The 24,057-nt window shown below is 43.0% G+C and overlaps 3 protein-coding genes across 11 annotated transcripts in view; 2 read left to right on the top strand and 1 right to left on the bottom strand.

The window, feature by feature from the left end:
- cyfip1 (cytoplasmic FMR1 interacting protein 1) overlaps positions 1-5,425 on the top strand; it is a 34,446-nt gene extending 29,021 nt beyond the window's left edge. The window contains exons 27-31 of the mRNA XM_029000132.1: positions 3,364-3,436; positions 3,523-3,617; positions 3,721-3,959; positions 4,522-4,669; positions 4,773-5,425. Of these exons, the coding sequence (XP_028855965.1) occupies positions 3,364-3,436; positions 3,523-3,617; positions 3,721-3,959; positions 4,522-4,669; positions 4,773-4,937 (720 nt within the window). The 3' untranslated portion in view covers positions 4,938-5,425. The remainder of the gene's footprint in view (positions 1-3,363; positions 3,437-3,522; positions 3,618-3,720; positions 3,960-4,521; positions 4,670-4,772) is intronic.
- Positions 5,426-5,474: 49 nt separating this feature from the next.
- LOC114801798 (magnesium transporter NIPA2) lies at positions 5,475-12,379 on the bottom strand. Of its 7 annotated transcripts, none has more exons than XM_029000140.1 (9): positions 12,171-12,379; positions 12,014-12,061; positions 11,556-11,646; positions 11,293-11,453; positions 8,761-8,994; positions 7,598-7,654; positions 6,757-6,847; positions 6,523-6,683; positions 5,475-6,448 (listed from the first exon to the last, which is right to left on the bottom strand). In XM_029000140.1, exons 1-9 carry the CDS (start codon positions 12,280-12,282, stop codon positions 5,814-5,816), a joined length of 1,590 nt encoding a protein of 529 aa, XP_028855973.1. In that variant the 5' UTR covers positions 12,283-12,379; the 3' UTR covers positions 5,475-5,813. The 7 variants fall into 7 exon arrangements, with proteins under 7 accessions (XP_028855973.1, XP_028855974.1, XP_028855975.1 ...); XM_029000141.1 differs by having other exon boundaries at positions 12,137-12,292; XM_029000142.1 differs by having other exon boundaries at positions 11,293-11,425; positions 12,137-12,292.
- An 839-nt stretch (positions 12,380-13,218) lies between these two features.
- The window catches only part of herc2 (HECT and RLD domain containing E3 ubiquitin protein ligase 2), a 56,758-nt gene continuing 45,919 nt past the window's right edge, over positions 13,219-24,057 (top strand). For all 3 annotated transcript variants that reach the window (XM_029000037.1, XM_029000038.1, XM_029000036.1), the window contains exons 1-10: positions 13,219-13,290; positions 13,764-13,873; positions 15,990-16,083; positions 16,194-16,325; positions 20,299-20,521; positions 21,296-21,396; positions 22,051-22,192; positions 22,386-22,493; positions 22,847-23,018; positions 23,217-23,390. In XM_029000037.1, the coding sequence (XP_028855870.1) occupies positions 13,802-13,873; positions 15,990-16,083; positions 16,194-16,325; positions 20,299-20,521; positions 21,296-21,396; positions 22,051-22,192; positions 22,386-22,493; positions 22,847-23,018; positions 23,217-23,390 (1,218 nt within the window). In that variant the 5' untranslated portion in view covers positions 13,219-13,290; positions 13,764-13,801. The remainder of the gene's footprint in view (positions 13,291-13,763; positions 13,874-15,989; positions 16,084-16,193; positions 16,326-20,298; positions 20,522-21,295; positions 21,397-22,050; positions 22,193-22,385; positions 22,494-22,846; positions 23,019-23,216; positions 23,391-24,057) is intronic.

Below are 24,057 nucleotides of genomic sequence, written 5' to 3'. Positions count from 1 at the left end.
GCACTTCCTTACCCACTAGGCCACCACTGCCTCAAAAGAGGACATAAGCAGAGGATGGTTATGAGGTTGTGAGCTTTGTACACAACAAACCAGCATCACATCAAACAGCCTAACATGCACCAAACCACCCATCATGGACCATACTGCAACTAGCGACACCATAACTGCACCAAACCATGTATGGTAGTTGGCATCTGATGAGTGGTGGCCTGGCCTCATTTCTGCATTTCTGTACATAAGACATGAGACAATTTTGTAAGGTCTGTGTTTGGTGAACCCAACTTTTTTTTAATTAAATGTTTCACTGAGTCACTGGTCTATGAACTGTGCATCTGTGAAGGGATTCTAGGTGTCAACCAACCTAACCCAAAAAATGTGTCATTCCAAATGCAGTCTTCATACATGTCCTGTACCACTTTTACGTACTTCTCTGCCACTCCTGACTTCCTCATACAGCCACAGCTCCTCTCGAAGTTCCCTGTCATTATATAATACTTTGCCACATCCATGAAGACACAGTGCAGCTCATTCTGACCTTCACTGTACTCCTCCATCAACACCCTGAGAGCATCTGTAGTGCTCTCTCCCAGCATGAAACCATACTGCTGCTCCCTGATCATCACCTTGCTCCCAACACTCTTTCCTATTACCTCATGCTGTGGCTAATCAACTTCACCCCAATGTAGTTATTTCATTCCTGTGAAACAGTACCAGTAGTTAATGTGCTCTCTTTTTTAAAGGTCCCCTGACATGAAATGTGAGATTATTTACATTAATACGAGTTCCCCTAGTCTGTCTATGGTCCTGCAGTGGCTAGAAATGGCGATAGGTGTAAAGAGTGCGTTGGACATTCTGCTTCGCTGTTCAGAGAGTGGCAGCTCAGACGGCTTGATCTGGAACGTGTCGTCATGACGACATAAGGGGAAAGGTTACTTCCCGTTTCCGCCCGGAGAATTTCCCACCCCTCGCCTAAAACATTATCTCCACCGACCTTCATGGATGCATTGCAGTTGCTTGGTGACAGAATGAGCAGAATTCTTTTTTGTTTTGTTTTTTTCAGTCACATGAGACTCTGAACAAACATTTTATTTTTATTCTGAAAAAAATTACACCAAAATGACACTTCCTTTCTGCACCAAACATTGTGGTTGGTGAATGGTGTTGATGACGTCATTTCTCCTCTCTGGGGCAAAGCTGGCCTAGCGGTTAAGGAAGCAGCCACGTAATCAGAAGGTTGCCGGTTCGAATCACAATCAGCCAAGGGGCCACTGAGCAAAGTACCGTCCCCACACGCTGCCCCCTGAGTGCCTGTCATGGCTGCCCACTGCTCACCAAGGGTGATGGTTAAAAGCAGAGGACACATTTCGTTGTGTCACCGTGTGCTGTGCTGCAGTGTATCACAATGACATTCACTTTCACTCTCCTCCTCATTAGGGTTAGGGTTAAGCTAACGGCATGTCCTGGGGAAATCTCATTGTCAGACTTAAAAGTTTTTAACTCTTTTCTATTTGTCTGTGTACAGCACTTTAGTCAGCCATGCGGCACTTTAGTCAGTTTTAAAGTGCTTTATAAGTAAAGTTGAATTTGAATTTCAAAGTGACTGTAATACTGCACCAAGGCTGAATTTCGGAAAGTGACTTCAGGTAACAGTATTAGGGGACCAACAAGACCGATTAAAATCGGTTGTAAAATGTCCACCTCCAAGCTAGTATAATTTAAATGTGAAACGTGAATGGCATTAGCCTAGTTCCTTTGTCTAGAATTACTTTGAATATCAGGAAAGTTAGATATGTCCATCTTGATAAATGTATAAATATATAATATATTATTATCAGATGGTCATAATGATTAGCAAAAGTTTGAATATGCTGTATTACCTTATAAAACCTTGATGCCCACTCCTGTGCAGTGGTGAAGAGGGAGCTGACATCTCCCAGTATTATTAAAAAATGTGCAGATTATATGATTCTTTGAACACCGGCCTTGAAATAATTTCACACATAGTGAAATTGGTTGTGTGTCATAGAAGCTTTATGGTGGTTGACCTGTGCCAAGCAGCATAAATATTTCTGTAAACCATTTTTCTTCACTTCAGCACTACCTTAGTTGATTTGATTCTTTTGTCTTCTGCATATTCAAACTTTGTGTTGTTTGTGACTCGAGGATCTGCCACTCATTAAAAATACACTGTGTTTTAACAGGGCTATGGGCAAAGACCTGTAGCAAATAGTTGGTGGTTGAGTGTTGACTGGGAAATGGAGACATGTTTAAAAAACCTTAGAATCATATTTTACAAATTCCACTTCATTTGTTAAAAAGGCAATTTGTTGATCATATAAATACAGGTTTTATTGGAATTTCGAAGATGATGAATCATTGACTAATGGCTGTGTGACATGCAGCCCACTGTATCTGATGTAGGCCACTTAAGTTCCTCTCCAGAAAGCATCATTAACTCAAAGTTAGACAGTCTTTACCTTGAACAAATGTGTATTGTGCAACACCGCTTCCTGATTGTGGTGTTTCTATATCGGTTAGTTGAAAGAGGCCTTCAGGAGTCAGTGCAGCAGTCGCTGATGTGACCTGCATCTGGTTCATTTGAGGGGACAGAGCTGAGACTCTGATTACATGGAGGTTTCATTATCCTCCGTGCCCACTCCCACTCATTTAGACCATGACTAATTCTTTGAATGGTTAATGTAGTCATGACACCTTTTGTTTTTCTGCCTCATGGCATGTCAGTGAAAGCCTTTACACAACACAGATCCGATTTTAGACAACTCTGCACTGCCACCTTCTGATCATACTGATGGCTTTACAGATTTAGTTTTTTTGTATAATATATTTCAATTTGTATATTTGATCAGTTGTGACTATAAAATTTACACATTAATACATTTGGGATTCCGTAATCCCAAATAGGAATTTGACAGAATGTGAGAGAATTAGACCCATTAACACTACGGTACTCAGTAGAACACTACAGTACAAGCACATAATTCTCAGTATGTAGAACAATGCAGGTTTTAATAGTTTTAATCAAATATTTATTAACAGTTATAGATCAACATGTATCCAAACCTTATCTCGCTGTCAATTTTTTGTGATAGTGGTGTGAACGTCTTACTGTATGCAGGCCAATTTACTTTAATTTTGATCTACATGTCCATCAAATTGTACATGACCATATTTTTTCTTACAATAGTACATTGTTTCAGTTAAAACGTTAGATTTGTTTTCTGTGTTCTATTACATATTCAATATGGAGCATGATATTTTATGATCATTGGATTGTATATTTTTGTGTGTGTTGGATTTTTTATTATGTGCATTGTCTCATCATTTCTTATCATATCTCTTCAGTCTCAAGAAGAAGTGTGTGATCTCTTGCATGCGGCACCCTTCCAGAACATTCTGCCAAGAGTCCATGTCAAAGGTCTGTCTCAAGTGTGTTTTCGGCCGTGTCATTCCTTGTGTGTTTGTATGAAACCAGTGTGATACATCGCGTTTGTCTTCCCACAGAGGGGGAACGTTTGGATGCTAAGATGAAGCGCCTGGAGACCAAGTACACAGCTCTGCACCTGGTTCCTCTGATCGAACGGCTGGGCACGCCGCAGGTGGGATTATTTCCCTTTACTCCATTAGCAACCTGACAACTCCATTTTATTATAATATGACATTAACCCCAATTAATTGGGTTGTTTCTGTTTTGATCCTCAGCAAATTGCCATTGCCCGTGAAGGAGACCTGTTGACGAAAGAGCGCCTCTGCTGTGGTTTGTCTATGTTTGAGGTCATCCTGTCCCGTGTTCGTAGCTTCCTAGATGACCTCATCTGGCGAGGACCATTGCCCAGCAACGGTGTTATGCATGTGGATGAGTGTGTGGAGTTCCACCGCCTGTGGAGTGCCATGCAGTTTGTGTACTGCATCCCTGTAGGAGCCCATGAGTTTACTGTGGAGTGAGTTCCTTCTCTCATAAATAGTCAGGCATTCTTGATGGAGGATCTACATTTACATTGTTGTTTGTCCTTATCCAGAGCCCCTTACGCTCAGTAGATACAGGGACAGTCCTCCTGGAGACACTCAGGGTTAAGGGTCTTGCTCAGGGACACAATGGTAGTAAGTCGGGTTTGGGGTTTGGTAGTAAGTGGGGTTTGTGACTTTATGGTCTTCAGGTTCCTAGATGAGTGTCTAACCTACTAGGCTACTACCACCTGCTACAATACGCTATTACCATGAACATACCCACATCTACACATTTTTTTGAAGTGAAGAGAAAATCCACCATGGGAATTACTGCATTTGATGTCATGATACCTGAATGCACTATATATTTGTACCCATTGGGGACCTGGTCCTTGTCCCAGTCCCCTTGAGAGTCTTTAAAAAAACTTCAGTAGACCTGGAGCAAATCAGTTCCCATCTGAAAATACTGATCCGGCATGCAGTTATTCTTCAACTGGTACTGGCTGTATATCTAAAAATGTTTTTTTGTGTGTGTGTGTGTGTGTGTGTGTGCAGGCAGTGTTTTGGTGATGGGCTGAACTGGGCTGGGTGCATGATCATCACGCTTTTGGGCCAGCAGAGACGCTTCGACATCCTGGACTTCAGCTACCACCTTCTGAAGGTGCAGAAACATGACGGCAAAGACGAGGTCATCAAGAGTGTGGTGAGCTTTTTTATTTAAGGATCCTGTGCAATCAAATCATTCATGTTAATTAATGATTGACTACGTGGACTGATGCTTTTCTTTGTTCTATATTCTTTTTCAGCCGCTCAAAAAAATGGTTGACCGAATTAGAAAATTCCAGGTTCTGAACGATGAGATTTTTGCAATCCTGAACAAATACCTGAAGTCTGGGGATGGTGAAAACATGCCAGTAGAGCATGTTCGCTGCTTCCAGCCACCCATCCACCAATCTTTGGCCAGCAACTGAAATCCCAACAACAACTACAATCAAGAGTACTCCATCAACCGATTCCACGGTTGCCTCGACCATAAACCGAAATAACATTCTGAAATTGTTGTTAGTGGGCTTAGTTGCTGACTCCTTCTTTCCTTCAGTACTGTAATCGATTTATAATAGTTGTCAAGAATCCAGTACACAGAATCTGTACACACATGTGCCTTATTAAAATTAGTTAACTATCATTATTGTATGGTTTTATATTTTGTACAATGCTACATATACAGTAGGGGCTACAGTAGGATTTTATGATTATTTAAGGCTGCGGTGAAAGGGAACCGATTTGAAGTGGATGGAAGAAGAGTATATTTTCTATATTGTTTTTGAACATTTGCATGCTTTACCTTCAAAGGAAGTTTCAGAAGTAACCAAGTTAACACTTTTGGCAAACCTTTATTCCATTTGCTTTTGTACTGTTGTAACCTTGATTTTAATTCAATAAATATAAATTCCAATCATGGCTATCATTTAAATTGGTCAAGTGAACAGAATGCCACTGCACTTAAGTCAGATCTCATATCCACACATGTTATTTTATTACAAAGATAAAGCAGATTCATAAAGAAATTCAGTGCAGGTAAAGACTTAGCTGTACAGAAAGTATAAGAAAAGCTCTTAAAAACAGACAGGAGAATATTTACAGTGCTACACAGGGAATAAGATGAAGCAAGACCATGTAGATCAGTGGAAGTCCAAAAAGAAAACATAAGGCAAATGGGAAAAGATAAAAATACAATCAGTTGGTCCTTTTTTGCCTAAAGAGTTGATTGTCTTCAGGTTTTTAATCTTCTGTGATGAAATAAAATGGTCCACAGCTAAAGACAAGTCCTCGGGTCACCGGGGACCCTATGAGGTCGATATAGTACCGTTCCTCCTGGAGATGCTGTCAAATGGCAGGCCCAGCTCCTGCTCCTCCAGGTCCTCCGTAGCATTGTGCAGCGAGGTGTAGGGGTATCCGTTGACCGCCGGGCCGCTCCTCTCCTCCTTCCGGATGGACACGGCAAGGGTGGCCAAGCTGACATTGATGTCCTTGAAGGCGTGGAGGAGAAAGATGCCAACAATGATGGTGACAAAGCCACTCAGCGTGCCTATGATGTCGTCGGCGCCCATGTGCTCCCACTCCTTGAAGAGTATGGCGGAGCAGGTGAGCACCGACGTGGTGAAGAAGACGTAGTAGATTGGCGTCACTAGGGAGGTGTTGAAGATGTCCAGGGCCTTGTTCAGGTAGTTGATCTGTGTGCTGACACACAGGACCAGGCCCAGCAGCAGCACCCAGGACAGCGGGTTGCTCACCACGGACTTGCCCGCAATCGCCTCCTTGATTGCAATCCCCAGACCCTTCACACAAGACACTGACAGCGCGCCAATCACAGAACATATTGTTATATAGACCAGGATGTTGGTCTGGCCGTGGCGCGGGGCGACCACGAAAATGAAGATGAGAGCCACAATGACGACGCCGGTGGCAAACACTACAAAGCCTGCAGGAGAAGGACAATAATGAGGAAGCTTGTAACAATGAATACCAATCGAGAAGAAATGAAAGCTCCATTACCTGGGTCTATCAGCTTCTTGGCCATGTCCTTCAGGCTGCTGATCTCCTCTTCCTGAGGGGCATGGATGACCATGACTGTGGAGCCCAGAATGCTGAGCAAGCATCCCAGCTTCCCGTGCAGGTTCAGCCTCTCCATCAGGAAGTAAGAAGAAAGAACAGCGCTACAACAGCAGCAGACATACTTGTCACATGTATATTCTAGAATGACTGAATTTGCAGGGAAGCTGGGCTCACCTGACGAGCACACTGAGGGCTCCTAATGGGGTAACCAAAGTAGCCGGGGCAAAGGCGTATGCGGCAAAGTTCGCGGCTTCACCAGCTCCCACTGTACATACCAAATAATAATCACATATGATCACAGAATCTTTTTGGTCTCCTTGCAGTATGCATTTATTTTCAGTGAGGACAAAGAGCCGACTTGTACAATATGTAACTGTACTTATTTTTACATGCAGTATATATGATACTCTTATGAATGGCAGCAGCTAACAGCGCTCTGGCAAGATTAAATTGCTGTTATTTTTTCTTTTATTGCCGTTGTCTCGTCTTTCTGTATACTGGACTGTATATAGTTAAGATGACCAAGTTTATTAAGATGACTGTGTATTAGACCCCCTACAGAAGTTGTCTGTGCTGGTTTCAACCTGCCACTTCGGAGTAAAGATGAAACCTCTGGAACCTGTGGGTTTTTTTGGTTGCTTCAGGTCTACAGAAGCAATTTGCAAAAAAAAAAAAAAAAAAAACTCCCTAATTGGCTATGAAGGACTAGATTTAAGTCCCCCCACAGCAGGGAGCTTGTCTTCTCTCCGCCACCTTAAATTAAACTACAGGGACGGTTTCAAACAGTCCTGGAGGTTTATGATGAACATTTTCTTATCATTCACTCATATTAATGAGCATCTTATCTAGCTGCCTTTGATGACGATAGTGAATGAAGGTTAAAAAAAAAAGAGGCGGCTCAGATTCAAACAACAAAAAAATATATACTAAATACTCTTCAAAATAGCTCCATCTTAGTCTCCATAAGCGTATATTCAATGTCTACTAATAGATTCCTATTAGAAGAGTCACTTACTTGATAACAGACCAGCCCACCACAGCCATTCTTTCAGGTATGCGTGGCCACCTTGACCTGAACAAATGCAACGGTCAGTTTCACACAGCATTTTCACAGTCGCAATTCAGGCAAGGACATACAGGCCGGAAAAAAATGAGCCTTTGCTGTTTGTTCACAAGTGAAACATTTTTGAATCATTTGAACAATGCTCCATTACAAAGTTGTTTCATTATGAAACAGAGTCTTGTCCCTACGCATCTGTAAAGATTAAAGGTCAAAGAAAAGTGATTGTCATTGTGAAACACTGCAGCACAGCACATGGTGACACGGAAATGTGTCCTCTGCTTCTAATCATCTGCCTTAGTGAGCAGTGGGCGGCCATGGCAGGCGCCCGGGGAGCAGTGTGTGGACATGTTGCTCTGCTCAGAGGTTGGTGGATCGGGATTCGGGACGGCAACCTTCTGATTACGGGGCCGCTTCCTTAACCGCTTGGATACCACAGACCAAATGTACAATGTAGCACTAGTTCAAGGTCTCAAAGGGTTCATAAAGTTGCAAGCTCTACGAACAATTCAGTTCTTCAAACTTTTCATAAGTTTCATAGGAGAAAAAAAAAAAAAAAAAAAAAAAGTCTTCATCAGTCAGACATTTACGGCATTTATCAGACGCCCTTATGCAGAGCGATTTACAGTCAGTAGTGACACTTATGGAGACACTTATGGAATTAAGTGGGGTTTGAACATGTGAGCTTGTGGTCTTCTGCTTCCTGGGCGGGTGTGTTACCCGCTAGGCTCCAACCAGTTGTGCGCGAGTTGTGAAATGTGCTGTGGGTAAATGTTGCACAGCTAACAAACCCCCGTTAAATCCTCGTCTGGTGATATTCATCATCAGTTACATGCTTTTCTGCTCCTCACGCAAGACTGTGGAGACGATCTAAAGCATGTGCCACCACCCCACAACAAAAAAGGCGGCGGCGGAGCCGGCCTGGGAATGCTGCCACCCACACCAGTCCAACAACTCTGACATCATACGCTTGCATTGTTCGTCTGGTCGGTTTTTCCCCGGACCTTGCTACGCAGCGCCGGCGATCCCCCGGTCCGAACACCAAGACCTGGTCACGGGACTTCAAAAATGACACAAACACACACACATATTAACAAAGGAAGTGACCCCGACGATACCTGCTCTCATGGACCCTTTCTTGGCCAACCGGAGCAGCCCTTTCTTCTTCAAGATGAAGCTGCCGCCAATGAATATGCTGGAGCTGATGGCCAACACCAGGCCGATGTAGAAGTCATACTTTCCTCGGTCCTGACCCATAGCGACGCTGGATGTGCCGTTTTCACTTCCTGTTACATTGATGGTCAGACAGCGCAGGGGCCGATCGGTGTAACAATCCTGACCAAACGCTGTACCTTCAACACACACACAAAAAAAAAGACAAAGATCAGACACTGGCGTACCGATGACAACAGATAACCACGGGTGTAGCGTCAAACAAACCTCAATCTAGGGAGACATAATGCCACAAAGCTGTCACACCAAAGCCAACTCACCATTCCTATAAGACACGTTGCATATCATACACGTGTGATATTCCCTAGTCAGGTTCATTTCAGACGTTCTGATCAGCTCACTGATCATCTGAATTCCGTGGCAGCTCACGTCACGTCTGAGCCGCTCAGGAAATGCCTGCTCTGGGTGGAACCGCACAGCACGTGTCACAAGGTGCAAAATATCCCGATCGATAAGCCGATGCGAGTGTGGAAGATCGGCGGTTCCGGGTTCACTTCTTCAAAACTTGATACTTGATCGCCGCATAACGTGCGAAACCAACAGGTTTCAACTAACAGGGCAATTGTGTCTTTCATATTCGTAGAATAATCATCAGTCAATTATCATAATTAAATCAACAATTCAACGCGAACTTAATTATCGGGAGTTTAAAGCTGTGAGGGTTCCAGACCTGAAACAGCCCCTTTACACGCAGCTGGCTGATCTGAACGGAAACATTGTTCAGCGGACCACTCGTCCTCGGGAAGCCGATTTCGCCTGCGGCTGACTCAGCTGCTCCATCAGCCCCCACACACCTGGTAGCTAGAATGCTAACGGGCAGCTAAGCGCTTTGCGGGGTCCACCCGACCCCACAGCCAACTAGGCGACCGATCGGGGCGAAGAACGCGACGCTCGGCAGGAGAAGTAAATACCTGCTGGGCGTCCCCGGTGTCAGTTCATAAAAAGCGGCATGTTAATAACAGTTCTCTTGCTAGCCGTCTTTCTGACGGCAAGGTTGACGGGATCCTCCTACAGCGCCAGTGGGGCGAGTGCGCATGCGCGGAAGTCAGCCCAGGCTCTGATTGGCCGCTGATCGGTGACGTCAGCCTGTAAACATTACGAATGAGAGCACGGCACTTGTCAAACTCCTCCGCTCATAGCACCTTGCCAGCCGCTATGCTCTTTATAAGCGGATTGATAAAGTCCATTCAATGTTACTCCTGTGCTGCCCGTGTCCCCTGTTTGCACTTTGTAAAAGTCCGAAACGCTGTTTTATTTCACCGTGTACCGTCTAACATGCATGTAGCTGAAATGACAGTAAAGCTCAACTTAAAATCGAAATGATCATTTTCTTCAGTTCACCGCATGATTTAAGAGGACAGACTGCACTGGAGCCATGTCAGTGAGCTTTTCATTTGCTCTCGGCTTATTAGGTAGGTTTTTGTTTCTGGTAAAGGAACTTTAAAAATGGTTGTTGGGGATAAATCACTTTTCCATGAACCTACAGAGATTCGTCAGTCATGACCGTTAAATAACACATTTTTTATTGTCAGTAAAACACAGCAGACATTAAAATGCTAGCATACTGTATGACTCAACAAACCTCTTGACTTCCAGATCGAAAGAATACGTCTCAGGGAATCTTTTTCATGTCACTTGCTCCAGAATAATATTGTAGAATCTGAATGTCAATTGTGTCCGTGTCATAATATAAGCTGTTTCAAATAGACATTTAATGCAGAAAACTAACATGTAAAACCTCTAAATAATACATTTTCTCCCACCTTGTTCACCCAGTGTGAACTAAGTGTGTTAAAAATGATTCTCAGTCAGATTTAGCTTTATTCCAAGTCAGCAAGGCCTCCTGGGAAATACGCAGCAACACTACACCTACAGCCACTGTGGTTAAACCACAGAGCATTCCCAGACAGTCCACAGCACTCACTTCTGTCCACTCCCGGAAAAGAATGGCACATGCCACGATGACTGAAGCAGTAAAGGACACATAGTACACCGCCTCAAACATATTAGAACTAAAGCTCTCCAGGGCCCTGTTGATGAAAGTGAACTGGATGAGGATACTGACAATAAGAGTCGCCAGGAGAGCCAGGAAAAGATAGAGGGGCCTGCCACCGGTCCCATCGTCCCCACCGAACGCATCTTGGGCAGCCAGGCCAAGCCCTTTGCTGCTGGGGACTGTGAAACTCCCCAGGAGAGAGCAGATGCCAACATACACCATCATGTTGGATCCACCATAGGCTGGGGCCAGCCACCCAATCAGCAATACCAGCAGAAAAACCACCAATGTGATGTACACTAAGAAAACTGCCCATTGGAGACAAAAACATAACCAAATATTATTCTTAATAGTACTGTTTATGCATGATTGTTCAAAGAGTCTATCTACATTGTGATAACAAGGCTCCATCCTTGCCTACCTGGATCCATCAGCCTTTCTTCTAGTTCTGCAGCAGAGGTCACATTTTCGGACTTCGGAGAATGAATGATGAGTGCTACAGATCCACAGCAGCACAGCATGCAGCCAAGTTTGCCCAGAATATTTAGATGTTCCTGAAGAAGGAAAGAAGCCAGAATAGCCCTGTACCACAAAACAAGCAACAGGACTGAGAAACATGCAAAACGTGAAGGGACTGGCCTTCATTTGCAAGGCATGCAAAGCTCAATAAGCAAAGCAACTCACCCAAAAAGCACCCCAAGAGCTCCAAGGGGTGTAACAAGTATGGCCGGGGCGGTGTTATAGGCCACGAAATTCCCTATCTGTCCAACAATCACTGGAAAAAATGCAAATAGAAATCAACGTCAGTGCACCGATTTCATTGCTGGAAACTTCAAAAAAATGACCTTGTACGTTCTGAGAGTTTCACTTGGTGAACTTAGATATCTTTGCTCTTTAATTCACAACCGCAACACATGTCTGTCTTGTTCCTTCTAGGGCACAAACTTCTAAAATGATCCCGAATGTCACATTTTGACATGTAATTTAAAATGATTTTAATGATCGTCCACACTTGGGTTTCATTTGCATTTTATTGTTTGTACAGCATGAGTATTTAATTAATGAAGAATCCAGCGCGGGCCAGATGGGGAAGGCTCGATAAATCAGTGAATCCACAATAATACAAAAACGGTTCCTCTCACATGCAAGTGTCCCGCTCCACCACACAATATCTGCTAAGTAGGATCCTCCTGGGGAAGAAAAACAAGTCACATTACAATGAAATGATTTATTGAGTTCTTTGTTGATTGATTGATTGAACTGACAGTAGTTTTAGTCGTGTGACTGTTATAAAAGCACCTCTCTCCCTGGCTCGCACAATTCCCTTTTTCTGCAGCACAAATGTGGAGCCATTGATGAAACTGGACAACACGGCTACACCAACGCCGACAACCGAGGATTCCGAGCTCATTGGCGTGACGCAGCAATTCAACGTCGGCGTTCAAAACCAGACGCACGAAATGTCGGCGTCTGAAAAGCAGGAAAAAGCAGGAAAAAGCTGGAAAAGGCGGAAACCGGGCTGTCGGGCAGGAAGAGGGCACGAACACGCCCAAGTTTGCGCTGCGCTCCGGCGGCGTTCGGGAATACAACATTTACGCAAATCTTCGCAAATGGCTAGAGAACACATTCTAAAATACAAAATTTCACAAAATAAAGTTGACCTCGACCCTGACCGAATTCTTTGTTGGGACTTTTCTGAAACATGGTTTTTGACTGCAGGCACAGCCTGGTATTCCCTAAGGTGCTCTGGAGTCTGCCATGTCAGAGATTTTCATGGACATTAATTACATGTATGTTTTGCGCACATTTTGTGCCATTTTCATGAAACTTTTTTTTATTAGACATTTTCCAGAACTTGAATTTGTCCTTGGATTTACAATGATTTGGACATTTTTGTAGCACATGCAGAGAACAATTCAGTCTATAGAGGGAGCTAGTGTACCGTAAACTGAATACTAGTTAATAGTTCTGATTAATATAATACATTGCATTTTAACCTTTTTATTATAATACCTTAGATGGTCAGCATAAATGGCCGAAAACACTGCTGTACCTAGCCACATTATGGAATTATACCCGGTTTAAGGACGACTTATATTGTATTTTGATTCGTTATGGCTCACATTCTGACCACTTGCCTCTCTAAACAGATGAGAACAAGGTTAAAAGTCTGATATGTGGCATAAACATTTATCCGAGAATGACATATGAGGTCTAGTTCGCCCTCTAGTCTCCAGGTCTGTTTCCATTAAATGCCTGCCTGTTATCCCGCCCATGCAACAGCGCCTACATGACGTCACCTGTTTCCATGCCCGTCATTGGCTAGCTGAAGCGTCAATCATTATCCAATATGGCCGAACTCAAAATGCTGCGGATCTTGTGAAAGAAGCCGAAGGGGCGAAAGGAATTACAGGATAAGGTAAAATTATATATCATTATTATTACTCCAGCGTATGACTTCCAGGTCTAGTCCGATAGCACAACCAAGCCGCTTTATTGATATCTACTGCTGACCATTGGTCAATAATATCCATGACATATAGCTAGCTGTCCCCGGTATGGGATCAACAAACTAGCAGCCCCGTTATCGTTATACATCCGTCCGTCCGCGTTCAGCACGAAACATCCACTGACATTCTGCCGACATTAGATTGTCAGTACGGTTGCGAATGGCTCGCTGTTTAATGGAATGCTGATGTGAAAGGTAGACTGGTCAGTGTCTACCCCCCAACCCCGTTTAAACACGTCAGTCGCCATTAAAACCAGTCTGACAGTGTTGGCATCCCAGCTTCGTTTCAGAACTAGAAGAAGAGCTGCTTCTAACGTCACATCAAGCTGCCATTATACTGCTGTGGTGAAGCCCCATTAAATCTCTCTCTCTCTCTCTTCTAGATCAGGCTGCATTTGCAGCCAGGAGAGAAACTGGAAGGATGCCACTTCCACCGTTTTCCCTGGATGCTCAGCTACGCTTCCATGACAAATGGCTGAAGATCGACTTGCAGGTGAGGTGACGCAGAGGTTTGGTGCTCCCTGGCACAATGGCTGTCACCCTGTCAACGTCTCTGTGGGCTGTATTTGGTTCTTTTCGTTGTCTCCCCGTGGGTTTTTCCCATTTTGTACACCTTTTCATCAGTGCTATGGGGTGGTGGCAGTCTGGCTGATGGCCCTTCCATCAGTCACTAATAAAAATCTACATTTATTCATTAATACATTTTTGTTGATTACAGTATTTAAGATCAAACATGGAAACTTTCAGCTCATTCAGCAAAAAAACATAAAAACAATCATTAAAAAAGTGGGGTATTTCAGTTGGAAAAGAAAACTTTAATGTAAGATGTAATTTTGTCTTTAATTCAAGACGACATCTGAAATCTACAGGAAAAGAAATTGTGTGCAGTCACTACTCAAATGTACACGCATTATTAGTCAAGCGTGTTTTTATTCAGCTGCATCAATTCAGTGTTTTTGTCACTGTAATACTTCCATATGATTTTCTGTCTAGTTTAAAGTTATCTGTCATTAATTAATTTAAGTATCAGAACAAATGTTATTTTGACCTTGTTTTTTTTTTTACCTCTAATGGCGTCACAGATTTCCCGATTTCCTCCTCCTGCCAGGCAACCAGACATGCGTCCTCTGCCTTTCAGGACTGTCTGAAATATCACATGTCTGTGTTTTGCTAGCAGTCATTTGACCTACTATTGCTCAAGGGTTAAATGTAGTACTTGTTTCCATAATTAGAAAGGCCTTAATTCTGTTTAGAGAAAGCTTGCATTGCTGTGGCGGTCCACAGCTCAACATGCGTGTCATGTGACCTTTGCTATTTCTTCTGTTTCTGCAAAATGTATGTGTAACTTTCTAATACAGTACATGCAGGTTATTTTATGTGTCACTGTAGATTAAGCCAGAAATATAATCGCTGTGAGCTACGTATAACTGGCCGTACACAGTTGTGTTAAAGTTTGTACTGATATACTTGCATTCGTACAGTGCATCGTAATCTGTAGTGTGTACTCCTTACCTCCAGGGGTCGGTGTCGAGTCCGCAAACCAAATAAATTAATGAATACCTGTATCTTAAAATAGTCATCTGTTGTACAGATCTCGTAACACTTCCCTTAATGAAGTTATTAAATGAACTTATTAAGTTATTGCATCTGTATGCGTTCTGTTAATTTTTGAGTGTGCACAAAAACCGATGCAAAGAACTCAAGATATTTACATTTTACATTTGCATTTAAGGAATTTATCAGACACCCTTATCCAGAGCGACTTATGATCAGTAGTGACAGGGACAGTCCCCCCCTGGAGACACTCAGGGTTAAGTGTATTGCTCAGGGACACAGTGGTAGTAAGTTGGATTTGAACCTGGGTCTTCTGGTTCATAGTCGAGTGTGTTACACACTAGGCTACTACCACCCTACGACACCCTGAGATACGGGCCGCGGCTGTACGTAGGTATATACATTCATAGTTAACAGCAAGTATATTTCTGCTTGGTGCTCATGTGCATGCACATCAGTACTTTTTTAGTTACAATAGTTTACAGCTTGAGGGGTGTTTCGCAGGTGAAAAAATGGTGTGAAGGACACTGGCAAAGCAAGTGATGTGACTCATTACCATATTTACTCTCTCTCTCTCTCTCTCTCTCTCTCTCTCTCTCTCTCTCTGTGAACATAAATATCGTTGTAGCAGTTGAGGGTTAGAATGAATTGATTCTAGATGAGCCGTGACCAGGCCATATGGTTCGTTTCTGCTAACAAGATGATCATTTATCTCAGTTGCTTGTATAAGATGTAATTGACGTATGGATGAAAAGCACCAAGGGTTAAACTCCAAGAAAGCTTTATTTAGTCTCAGTAGAACAGTTCATGTCCCATCCCACTGCCTCTCTGTTTTATTTATATATGCATTTACTTATTTATTCATGTTCTTCTTTCTTCCTTTCCTCCATTTTGTTTTTCATCTTTCTAATCGTAATTCATATCTCATTCCCTGTGTTATTAAATATCCATATTAACAATGTGCTGTATTTTTTTTTTTACGTCCGTATTTCCCAGGCCTAAAGCAAACCTTTCGATCTGTAGTTCCAATGTGTGCGTTTCTGTGTGTGTTGCAGCGGGCCTTCTCTCCAGAAGGCCTGAGTGAGATGTGGAATGAGATGGTGAAAGATGAGGAGATCGTCTTTGATAGAGAAGAGTCTGCTCATCCAGGTAACAATTGTGTGCTGCTATACTGTACACAGCGCTCATTTTTCTGACTTTGTCAAAATGCACAATTGTTAATATAAATATGCCCATGTCTCAATTCCATCCCTCCTCAGAGGACAGCACTGATTATCTTGGAGGTCAGAAGAAGGACGAGTCCAATGACAAAGACAAAAAGGAGGAGGAGGAAACGTCCTCATCTGTCCATCATTCTATCATCAAGATGTGGGACTGGGGTGAGCAGCCAGGTGAGCAGACCTTATTTCCCTGCTTTGTGCCTAAATGCAGATGGGGGTGTGCCTCACGGTCCATGCTGACCTCTGACTCTGTGTACAAATCATTGTCTAATCAGGGTGCAGAGAAGATTATTGAATTATAGGAAAGTACCCAGTTTAGACTTTGGTAAAGCAAACTGCAATTGCCTGAAATGAAAGGCATGTTTTGCACTAGCAGGGTCTCTATGGTCATTAAAAAGCGGGAAATGTCATGGAATTTGAAAACAGAATTTTCAAGCTCTTGAAAAGTTTTGGAATACAAAATAAACATATAAAGTGTTCCAAAAGTCATTGAAATCTGATTAACACGTGAATGTACAATATGAAGTTCCTGTAAGACTGTGCAAGAAAAGTTTTAACACTAGCACAGGTCTTTAGTATCTTTGATGGCTTTATGTAGTGAACCACGTCACTACAGTTGTCATAAGTTTAGTTTAACAATTGTCTGGTAAATTAAACTTTTTAAAAGATATTTTTTTTCTCTTCACATTTCTGTAGAAATTTCAGAGGGCATTTTGCTTTAGAGTAATTTAAGTCATGGAAATTATTTTGTAAAAATGTGTAAGAACCGTTGATTAGGAATGGTAAATCATATTCAGTGTGGTTATTAATATTATTACTATAAACTATTTGTTATTAATAAATAATTACAGTTTGGATCTTGGGTCATGTGGATTTCTACAATATTATTTGGCTGGATGCAGATTTCAAGATTTCAATTTTAATCACTTAGACCAATACATTTACAGCATTTACCAGACGCCCTTATCCAGAGCGACTTACAATCAGTAGTTACATTCCTCCCCTGGAGCAACTTAGGGTTAAGTGTCTTGCTCAGGGATACAATGGTAGTAAGTGGGGTTTGAATCTGGGTCTTCTGGTTCATAGGCGAGTGTGTTACCCACTAGGCTACTACCACCCTGTTGTTACCAATAGAATGAAAGTGAAAGTGGTGCAGAAAGCAGTTTTGAATGGAAATGATCCTCAGTAAAAAGATACTGGTTGACTGGCTATTTACTCTTGATCAGTGACTTGTGTCTGATAAGCACCTAACCCCAGGCCTCCTAATGTTGGAGCTGCTGCGAACATTTCACCACCCTGGCTTCCAATGTTTTCATCTGTTCCACCTCCCCACCCGTCTCCAGGCTCCTGCACACTCTCTCTCTCTCTCTCATTGGTCGTTCAGGAGCAGGAGGCCAAGTCCTGTCAATCCTGTCACCACTCATCCCTGGTCAGAGCCTCGGACTGTTCACACCAGCGCCTTCTCTGGCACGTGTGGTGTTATTGGGGCAGGTGGGGCAGGGTCTGTCCTATAGGGATGTGCTTTCAGGCGAGCGGTGGGTCAGTTATTTTTACCCCTGCTTTCTGAGGATGTGTTTACGCGCAATGCAAGGCGGGGCCCATGACTGGCTACGTGAGATAAACTCATGTAGGCCGTCGGCCCCCCGCTGAGCTGATTGCACCCGTTTTACCCCATGGTCCACCAGACAGGACACTGGACTGTTCATGATTTCATGAGCTCTCGGTTGTCAATGACAGTAACTTTGCATTTGTTTCTTTATTTTTCCGCTGGGTTCTGTGTTTTACATGCATATTGTATAAAATAAAGCACATTCCTCCACAGGAGATGCTGGTAACACATGAAATATTTGCATTGGTTTGATCACATAGTACAAATTTGCTGTTACAGTTTTGTGACAGGCATTTCTTGCTAGTTGGCAGACTAAAGAGACTAAAATGACTTTTTATTGTGTATTAATAGTCGATTTCATCTGATAGGAAGTTAATAATAGCTTTATAATGAGATGCTAAATTTAGAAGAAATCAAACTATCATGTTAAAATGTGACGGAAGACAATGTTTCCCAATGGAACATGGGCGGCAGGTAAATGCAATAGAGGCAGTCATTTTTCCATGGCTCTGGTCTGTTCTGAAAAGTCTCCTAAAAACATGAATATGTTAACTACAACAATTGAATGTTGTCACAACTGACAGTGACAGATGCAGCCTTCAGAAACACAAATAGGGGCTTTATAGACAACTAAGCTAGTCCCAACTCATGATAGGAACATTACCAGTTGTGTTTAAAATGGTCATTCACAATCATTTCCAGCATTTCCAAGTAAATTAGTGAATATAGACTATTAAATTTGTATAGGTTATTCTTGTTCTGTTGACCATTAAGTCACAGCTCTGAAAGGTCTTTCAAGAACACCATGTACAAACAGGTATGTACAAGTTGAGAAATTTTAATAGCAGGTTTTGTAAGGCAGGGTCGCTCATCTAACTCACCTATTAGGTCTGAATTCTATTTTTTTAGGGCTTGTTTAAAAAATAACTACATTTTGTTGTGCAACCAAACTTCTCTTATCAGGCTGAGATGACCCTCATCATGTGACTGAGACTCCGTACATGTGGCACTTTCTCTCTGGCTTGTGTACTGTCATCTACTCCTCTGCTGGAAGAGGTCAACCCATCTAGCTTACATAAAGCTTAAGTGGATTTTAGCGCTGCTATTTTGGCCTGTCCAGTTCATCTCATGGAGCTGTCATTTAAGGCCACTGTTGAGTATTTCAGTCATCTGAAATGCATCTTTGTGTGCTATTTTGCACTTGCCATGATTGAAATAATGCATCTGGGGCCTCGGGCCTGTCAGTATGACAGACCATTTATTCTTGTGTTGCAAACATGGCCCCCCTGCGGGTAGCCGTTGAAGCTGGCCGGGAGTTGAGGCAGGACAAAAAGGCCTCGCCAAGACTCGCGATCTGACATATCAGACGTGGTGGTGGCTCAGTGGGGTCTATGGGTAGCATGCAATTCCCAAAAAAGATTTCAAAAAGCGATTATTATTCTTTTTCATAAGCCACATGGTTAGTTCATACAAAGATGAAATTGTTGACTCGTAGAACATACAATGACCGACGTTTTGTCATATGGCTTTCCTCGACCCGACTTGCGGATCATGCACAATGTTGAAAAAAGAAATAAAATTGTCAATGGGGGGGGGGGGGGGGGGGGGACCTTGTTTGTTTGTTTGCTTATTCATGTGTTTCTTTAATTATCGTCCCTTTTTCGGGAACTTAATGCAGGTTTTACCGGCAAACTATATATCAAAAATTTGTATTGTGTGAGGTGTGCTATTACTTTTATAAGTGATCAGAGTGGGCATGGCCAAGCTATTAATGCTCAAACAGGGTAATGCATGAAACCGTAATTTTGGTAGCATTTTTAAAACACCCCTTGCTTGCACACACTTTAACCGAAATGCGCAAACATTTGGATCTCCTCACCATGAGACTCCCTTGACGTGCTCATTTTCGCTCTCATTATGGTCTTGTGTCCTGTTTGCACATGGTTTTTGCAAATTTTGCTGGCGGGTTCTGGCATTCGGGGTTTGCAATTGCATTTCAACTTGAATGATCCCCAGCAACAACCTACATAATCATTACCAACAGTGTCCTACAACACAATCACAAAGCAGCTGCTTTGGTAGGCCCGCCCGCTCCTTCGGCCGCTTTGTTAGGCCTGCCCGCCCGCTCCTTCGACTGAAAATGGAAAATTTAAAACTGTGATACTGATTTGGTAGCATGCGTTATTTTAATCCGCATTTATTTATACATTTTTGATAAATGTATTCATTTATTTTTATTGATATTTATCATTTTTAGTTTTAAATATCAGTACAGTAGTTGAAATGCTTAAAGGCTATAGCCTATACAGTGGATGTTATTATTCTTTCAATCTTTTTTTCATACTGAAGGTGGGAGATTTAATTATTTATTGTGGTGTCATTTTATTTTCATGGCATTTTAACAGGAGTGTGTACACTTTGTGTGTGTAACTGGATTCTGTCCAGGACAGTGGTGTGGATGACCAGCAATAGAAAGCATTGCGCTCTACTGCTTTACTGATTCAATGTAAATGATTTCCGTTGCTTCATGTACAGAGGAGACCGAGCTGAAGGAATGTCTTAAGGCTCTGGTGGACGACCAGCAGAAGATGTCCGCGCTGACGGCCAAGAGCACGCTGTCTGCTGTTCGTCTGAGCCAGAGACTGGTGATTCTGGAGCGCTACCTCATCTCGCTCACGCACAGCATGATGGAGGAAAAGTATAAGATCCGTTGGAAGAGTCCCCCGACCCCGCCACAGCCTGCTGTCGACAACAAGAGGTACGTTTTAGTCACGTTGTTCTTATATATTGTCTTTTGGTGACTGTATTCTTATTTTCCTGTCCTTTGTTTCATTTACCATTTTGAACATTTAATGCTTTGTGGGCAATTTCTCAGGGATTTAGAATCCATTCAAATCAAGTTTTTAGGTATGTCCCATGCTGGCTGGCATGCTTAGCAGTCGTGAGAGTCTTTGTAGACAAATTTTGTAGCTGATCAGCAAACAGCGAGAAACCAAGTATTCTGGTGTCTGGGCACGGGGCTTTTACCCTGACCTATAGACTAATTCAACCAGTCAGAATGTATTTATACAGCAGCGCTTTGTGCAATGTCACAAAGCGCCAAACAAATAGAACCATGCTCAAGGCCAATAGTGAATTGTCCAGCAATATTTCTGAACTCAGGGATCGAGAGTGTAGGCCTCTGATTGAAGCGAGGGTTGGGGGGAGGCTTATACTGGCTTATACTCATCCCCCACACAGCCTTACGGCTGGTGTAATGGCATAGACGCTTCTGAGGTTTCCATGCTTGTCCCATAGTGAGACTCCAAAAATGAGAACTTGCAAATTAACGTAGTTTAACATTACATAACACTAATTTAAATTGATCCTGATAGTAAAGGATTGACGTTATTGACATTTATCAGTATGACCTTTACTACCTTTAGACTGGTTCATACATAGTTAGGTCTGTAATGCTCAGCACTAAAATATTATTCAGCAATGACATCACCATCAAAAAAGCATTTTGTAACAGTTTTGTTCCCCTCCACAGCGCTCGCCCTGTTAGTAAAGGAGTGGAGGGTTTAGCTCGGGTGGGATCCAGGGCTGCTCTCTCTTTCGCATTCGCCTTCCTGCGCAGGGCATGGCGGTCAGGTAAGCGGCATCCTGCCCTAATCACTGAAATTGTCCCGCAAATGCTTACTATTTATACGCCTATTATACGCCTCACACAGGATCTCCCTGCATTCCTGGTCCTGGCCCCAGGCCTCAGTTTCACTCAGGAATTTAGATGTGCTCAGTGTAGGGTTTAGTGAGGATATGGCTGTCTTTGTGAGTCCGAGTAACCTAATATTCAACAGAAATTCTTTCTGGAGTGTGAGGGTGTATTCCGTCACCATTTCATAAAACCCTGCTTCATTCTTTGTGTGTTTATGCGTGTTTTGTGTTACTTTTTGTATTTTTGTATTTGGCTTTACAGCAAAAATAATTAAACAGTTAAATTTTTTTTGATCACAGAATGTTAAAATATGATCCAAATAGCTCGGCTTTGGTTGTGGCATGCTGTTTGAGTTGTGTTGTGTTTAGGGCGCTGCAGAGTAGCTGGTGGAGATGTAGTAGATATTGGAGGAAGGATGCATGTGGGATCAGATTCTCAGCACACCCAGCTATTGATGAGCGACACTGTTTTAACCCAGAGACACATCCCTGTAGCTGACAGAGCAATTGAAGTGTATAAAACATCTCTTTTGCATTCATGTATTTTTATTCATAAATCTTCCCGTTTTCGGATATTAATTCCTGATTCAGGTGACGATGCAGATCTATGCAGTGAACTTCTACAGGAATCGCTCGATGCTCTTCGAGCTCTCCCAGAAGCCTCTCTGTTTGATGAGGGAACGTTGTCTTCTGTGTGGCTGGAGGTTGTGGAGAGGGCCACCAAGTTCCTCAGGTGGGAGGGGCTAGGCTTTTTTCACTCTGTTTCTTAGAATGCATTAGACCTCAGTTAATTCGTTTTTTTTTTCCCCCAAATTAATTTTGCAGTTAGTTACTGATTTTATTTGTTCAAATGCCCTTGAAAAAGACATGAAGTAACCTGATCTCTTTGCAAATTAACTTATTTCTTTTTCCTCCCTGTGGTTTAGTGATGTGCATGGAACAGGAACCAAAACGCCATGCAACATTCCCCTGCAGGACCAGCATCTGGCCCTGGCCATTCTGCTTGAGCTGGCAGTACAGAGGGGGACACTGAGGTTAGGGCAGCACTGTAGACGTCTCCGAACACATAGAACTGGGCGGAAACTCAGGGTGGGGTCAAATAATCACAATTTCGGGCTGAAACTCATGAAACTGTAATTTCAATATTGAGGGAGATTTCAGTCATAGTTTAATGAAACTGTGACTTTGCTGTACTTACCTTAATGTTAGCTGCACAGAAATTGTCCTTTATTTTGTGTGTGTCCAATATGAAAGGCAGAATAGTGTTTCCCCCTGCCATTATTTTAATTACATTTAAGTTGCATTTATTAAATATGGGTGTTAAAGATGAAAGCACTAAATCTCGTGCTGCGAATAGTACATCCATCTCTTCTTTTCTGTCCCATAGCCAACTTCTGTCAGCCGTCTTGCTGCTGTTGCGACTCTGGGACAACGGCATGCGGGAAATGGACAACGAGCGCTCCACCCAGGGCACCAGCGCCCCCCTCCTGCCCCTGCTTCAGCGCTTTCAGAGCATCCACAGCAGCAAGGAGGAGCCTGTGCCCGAGGAGGAGGTTGAGGTTGGCTGCTTTCTGCTGCGAGGAGCTAGCCCTCTCTGAAACCCTTTTTTTATTATTAAAAAGAGAATTTATTTTTTGTGCTTTCCTCTGTGTTTATTAAATTGCAAATTCTTTTTTTTTTCTTCTCCCATGTGAATCATACGGTGTTTCTGTTTGAGCCTGGCCTGGAAACTTCACCATGATCACTTGTCTCCACAGATCCTATCTACTCCGCTCAGCCCAAATGAAAGCTTTCTGCGCTACCTGACCCTGCCTCTGGATAATGGCCTGGCCATTGACCTGCGACAAACTGCCGTGGTCATCATGGCCCATTTGGACCGCCTGGCTGCCCCATGCAGTCCTCCACTGTGTAACTCCCCATCGTCAAATAAGGTATCTGTTGTTCAGTGGAGCCCTATGATGTCGTCGTCTTTCAGATTGCGTTGCCCTGCAGATGGTTTTATGTTGTAGTTAGAAGGATCACAATGCCTTTCCTATACCATGGCCTGTTCTTACTGGTGTCTTACTAACAATTAACATGTTCTCAATAATGCTGGAAAACTGTGAGAAGGAGAATAAATTAAAAGCAACCAGTAGACTCTTTTTGAAATAACAGAATGATCCAAGATTGAAGCCCAATTCAATCTTGCCTTCAGGCTTTGCCTGATTGGGCAGGGGGAGGCCCCGCCTTCTCTAAATAAAGCCCCCCCGCTCCCATCTGGTTCCTCATTTCAGAAACCAGCTCTTCCTCGCAGAATGTAAGCCGGGCATGCTGGTGAGATGTTTCACTCATCTCCCTCAGAGAATCGAGGTTCCAACCGTAACCATTCGTTCTCATCCGGTCGATTTGCCCGACATCTCACCATGGGATACAGAAAGTGCCCTGATTGCTAGGCCAGTAACCGATAGGGCCGAAGGCATGTTCACATAATGCAGGCTTCAAGAAGACACGCCCAGGACTGCATGTGCCAGAGTAGGAGCAGTGACATCTAGGCGGTAGAACCTAGTTAAAGTGTCAGCCATAGACACGCCCCTAAACAATGGCCAGTATTGCGTCATC

Source organism: Denticeps clupeoides, chromosome 13, assembly GCF_900700375.1.
Source record: "Denticeps clupeoides chromosome 13, fDenClu1.1, whole genome shotgun sequence".
Classification (NCBI taxonomy): domain Eukaryota; kingdom Metazoa; phylum Chordata; class Actinopteri; order Clupeiformes; family Denticipitidae; genus Denticeps; species Denticeps clupeoides.
Note: the sequence above shows the minus strand (reverse complement) of the source record. Positions and strands in the feature narration are given on the sequence as shown.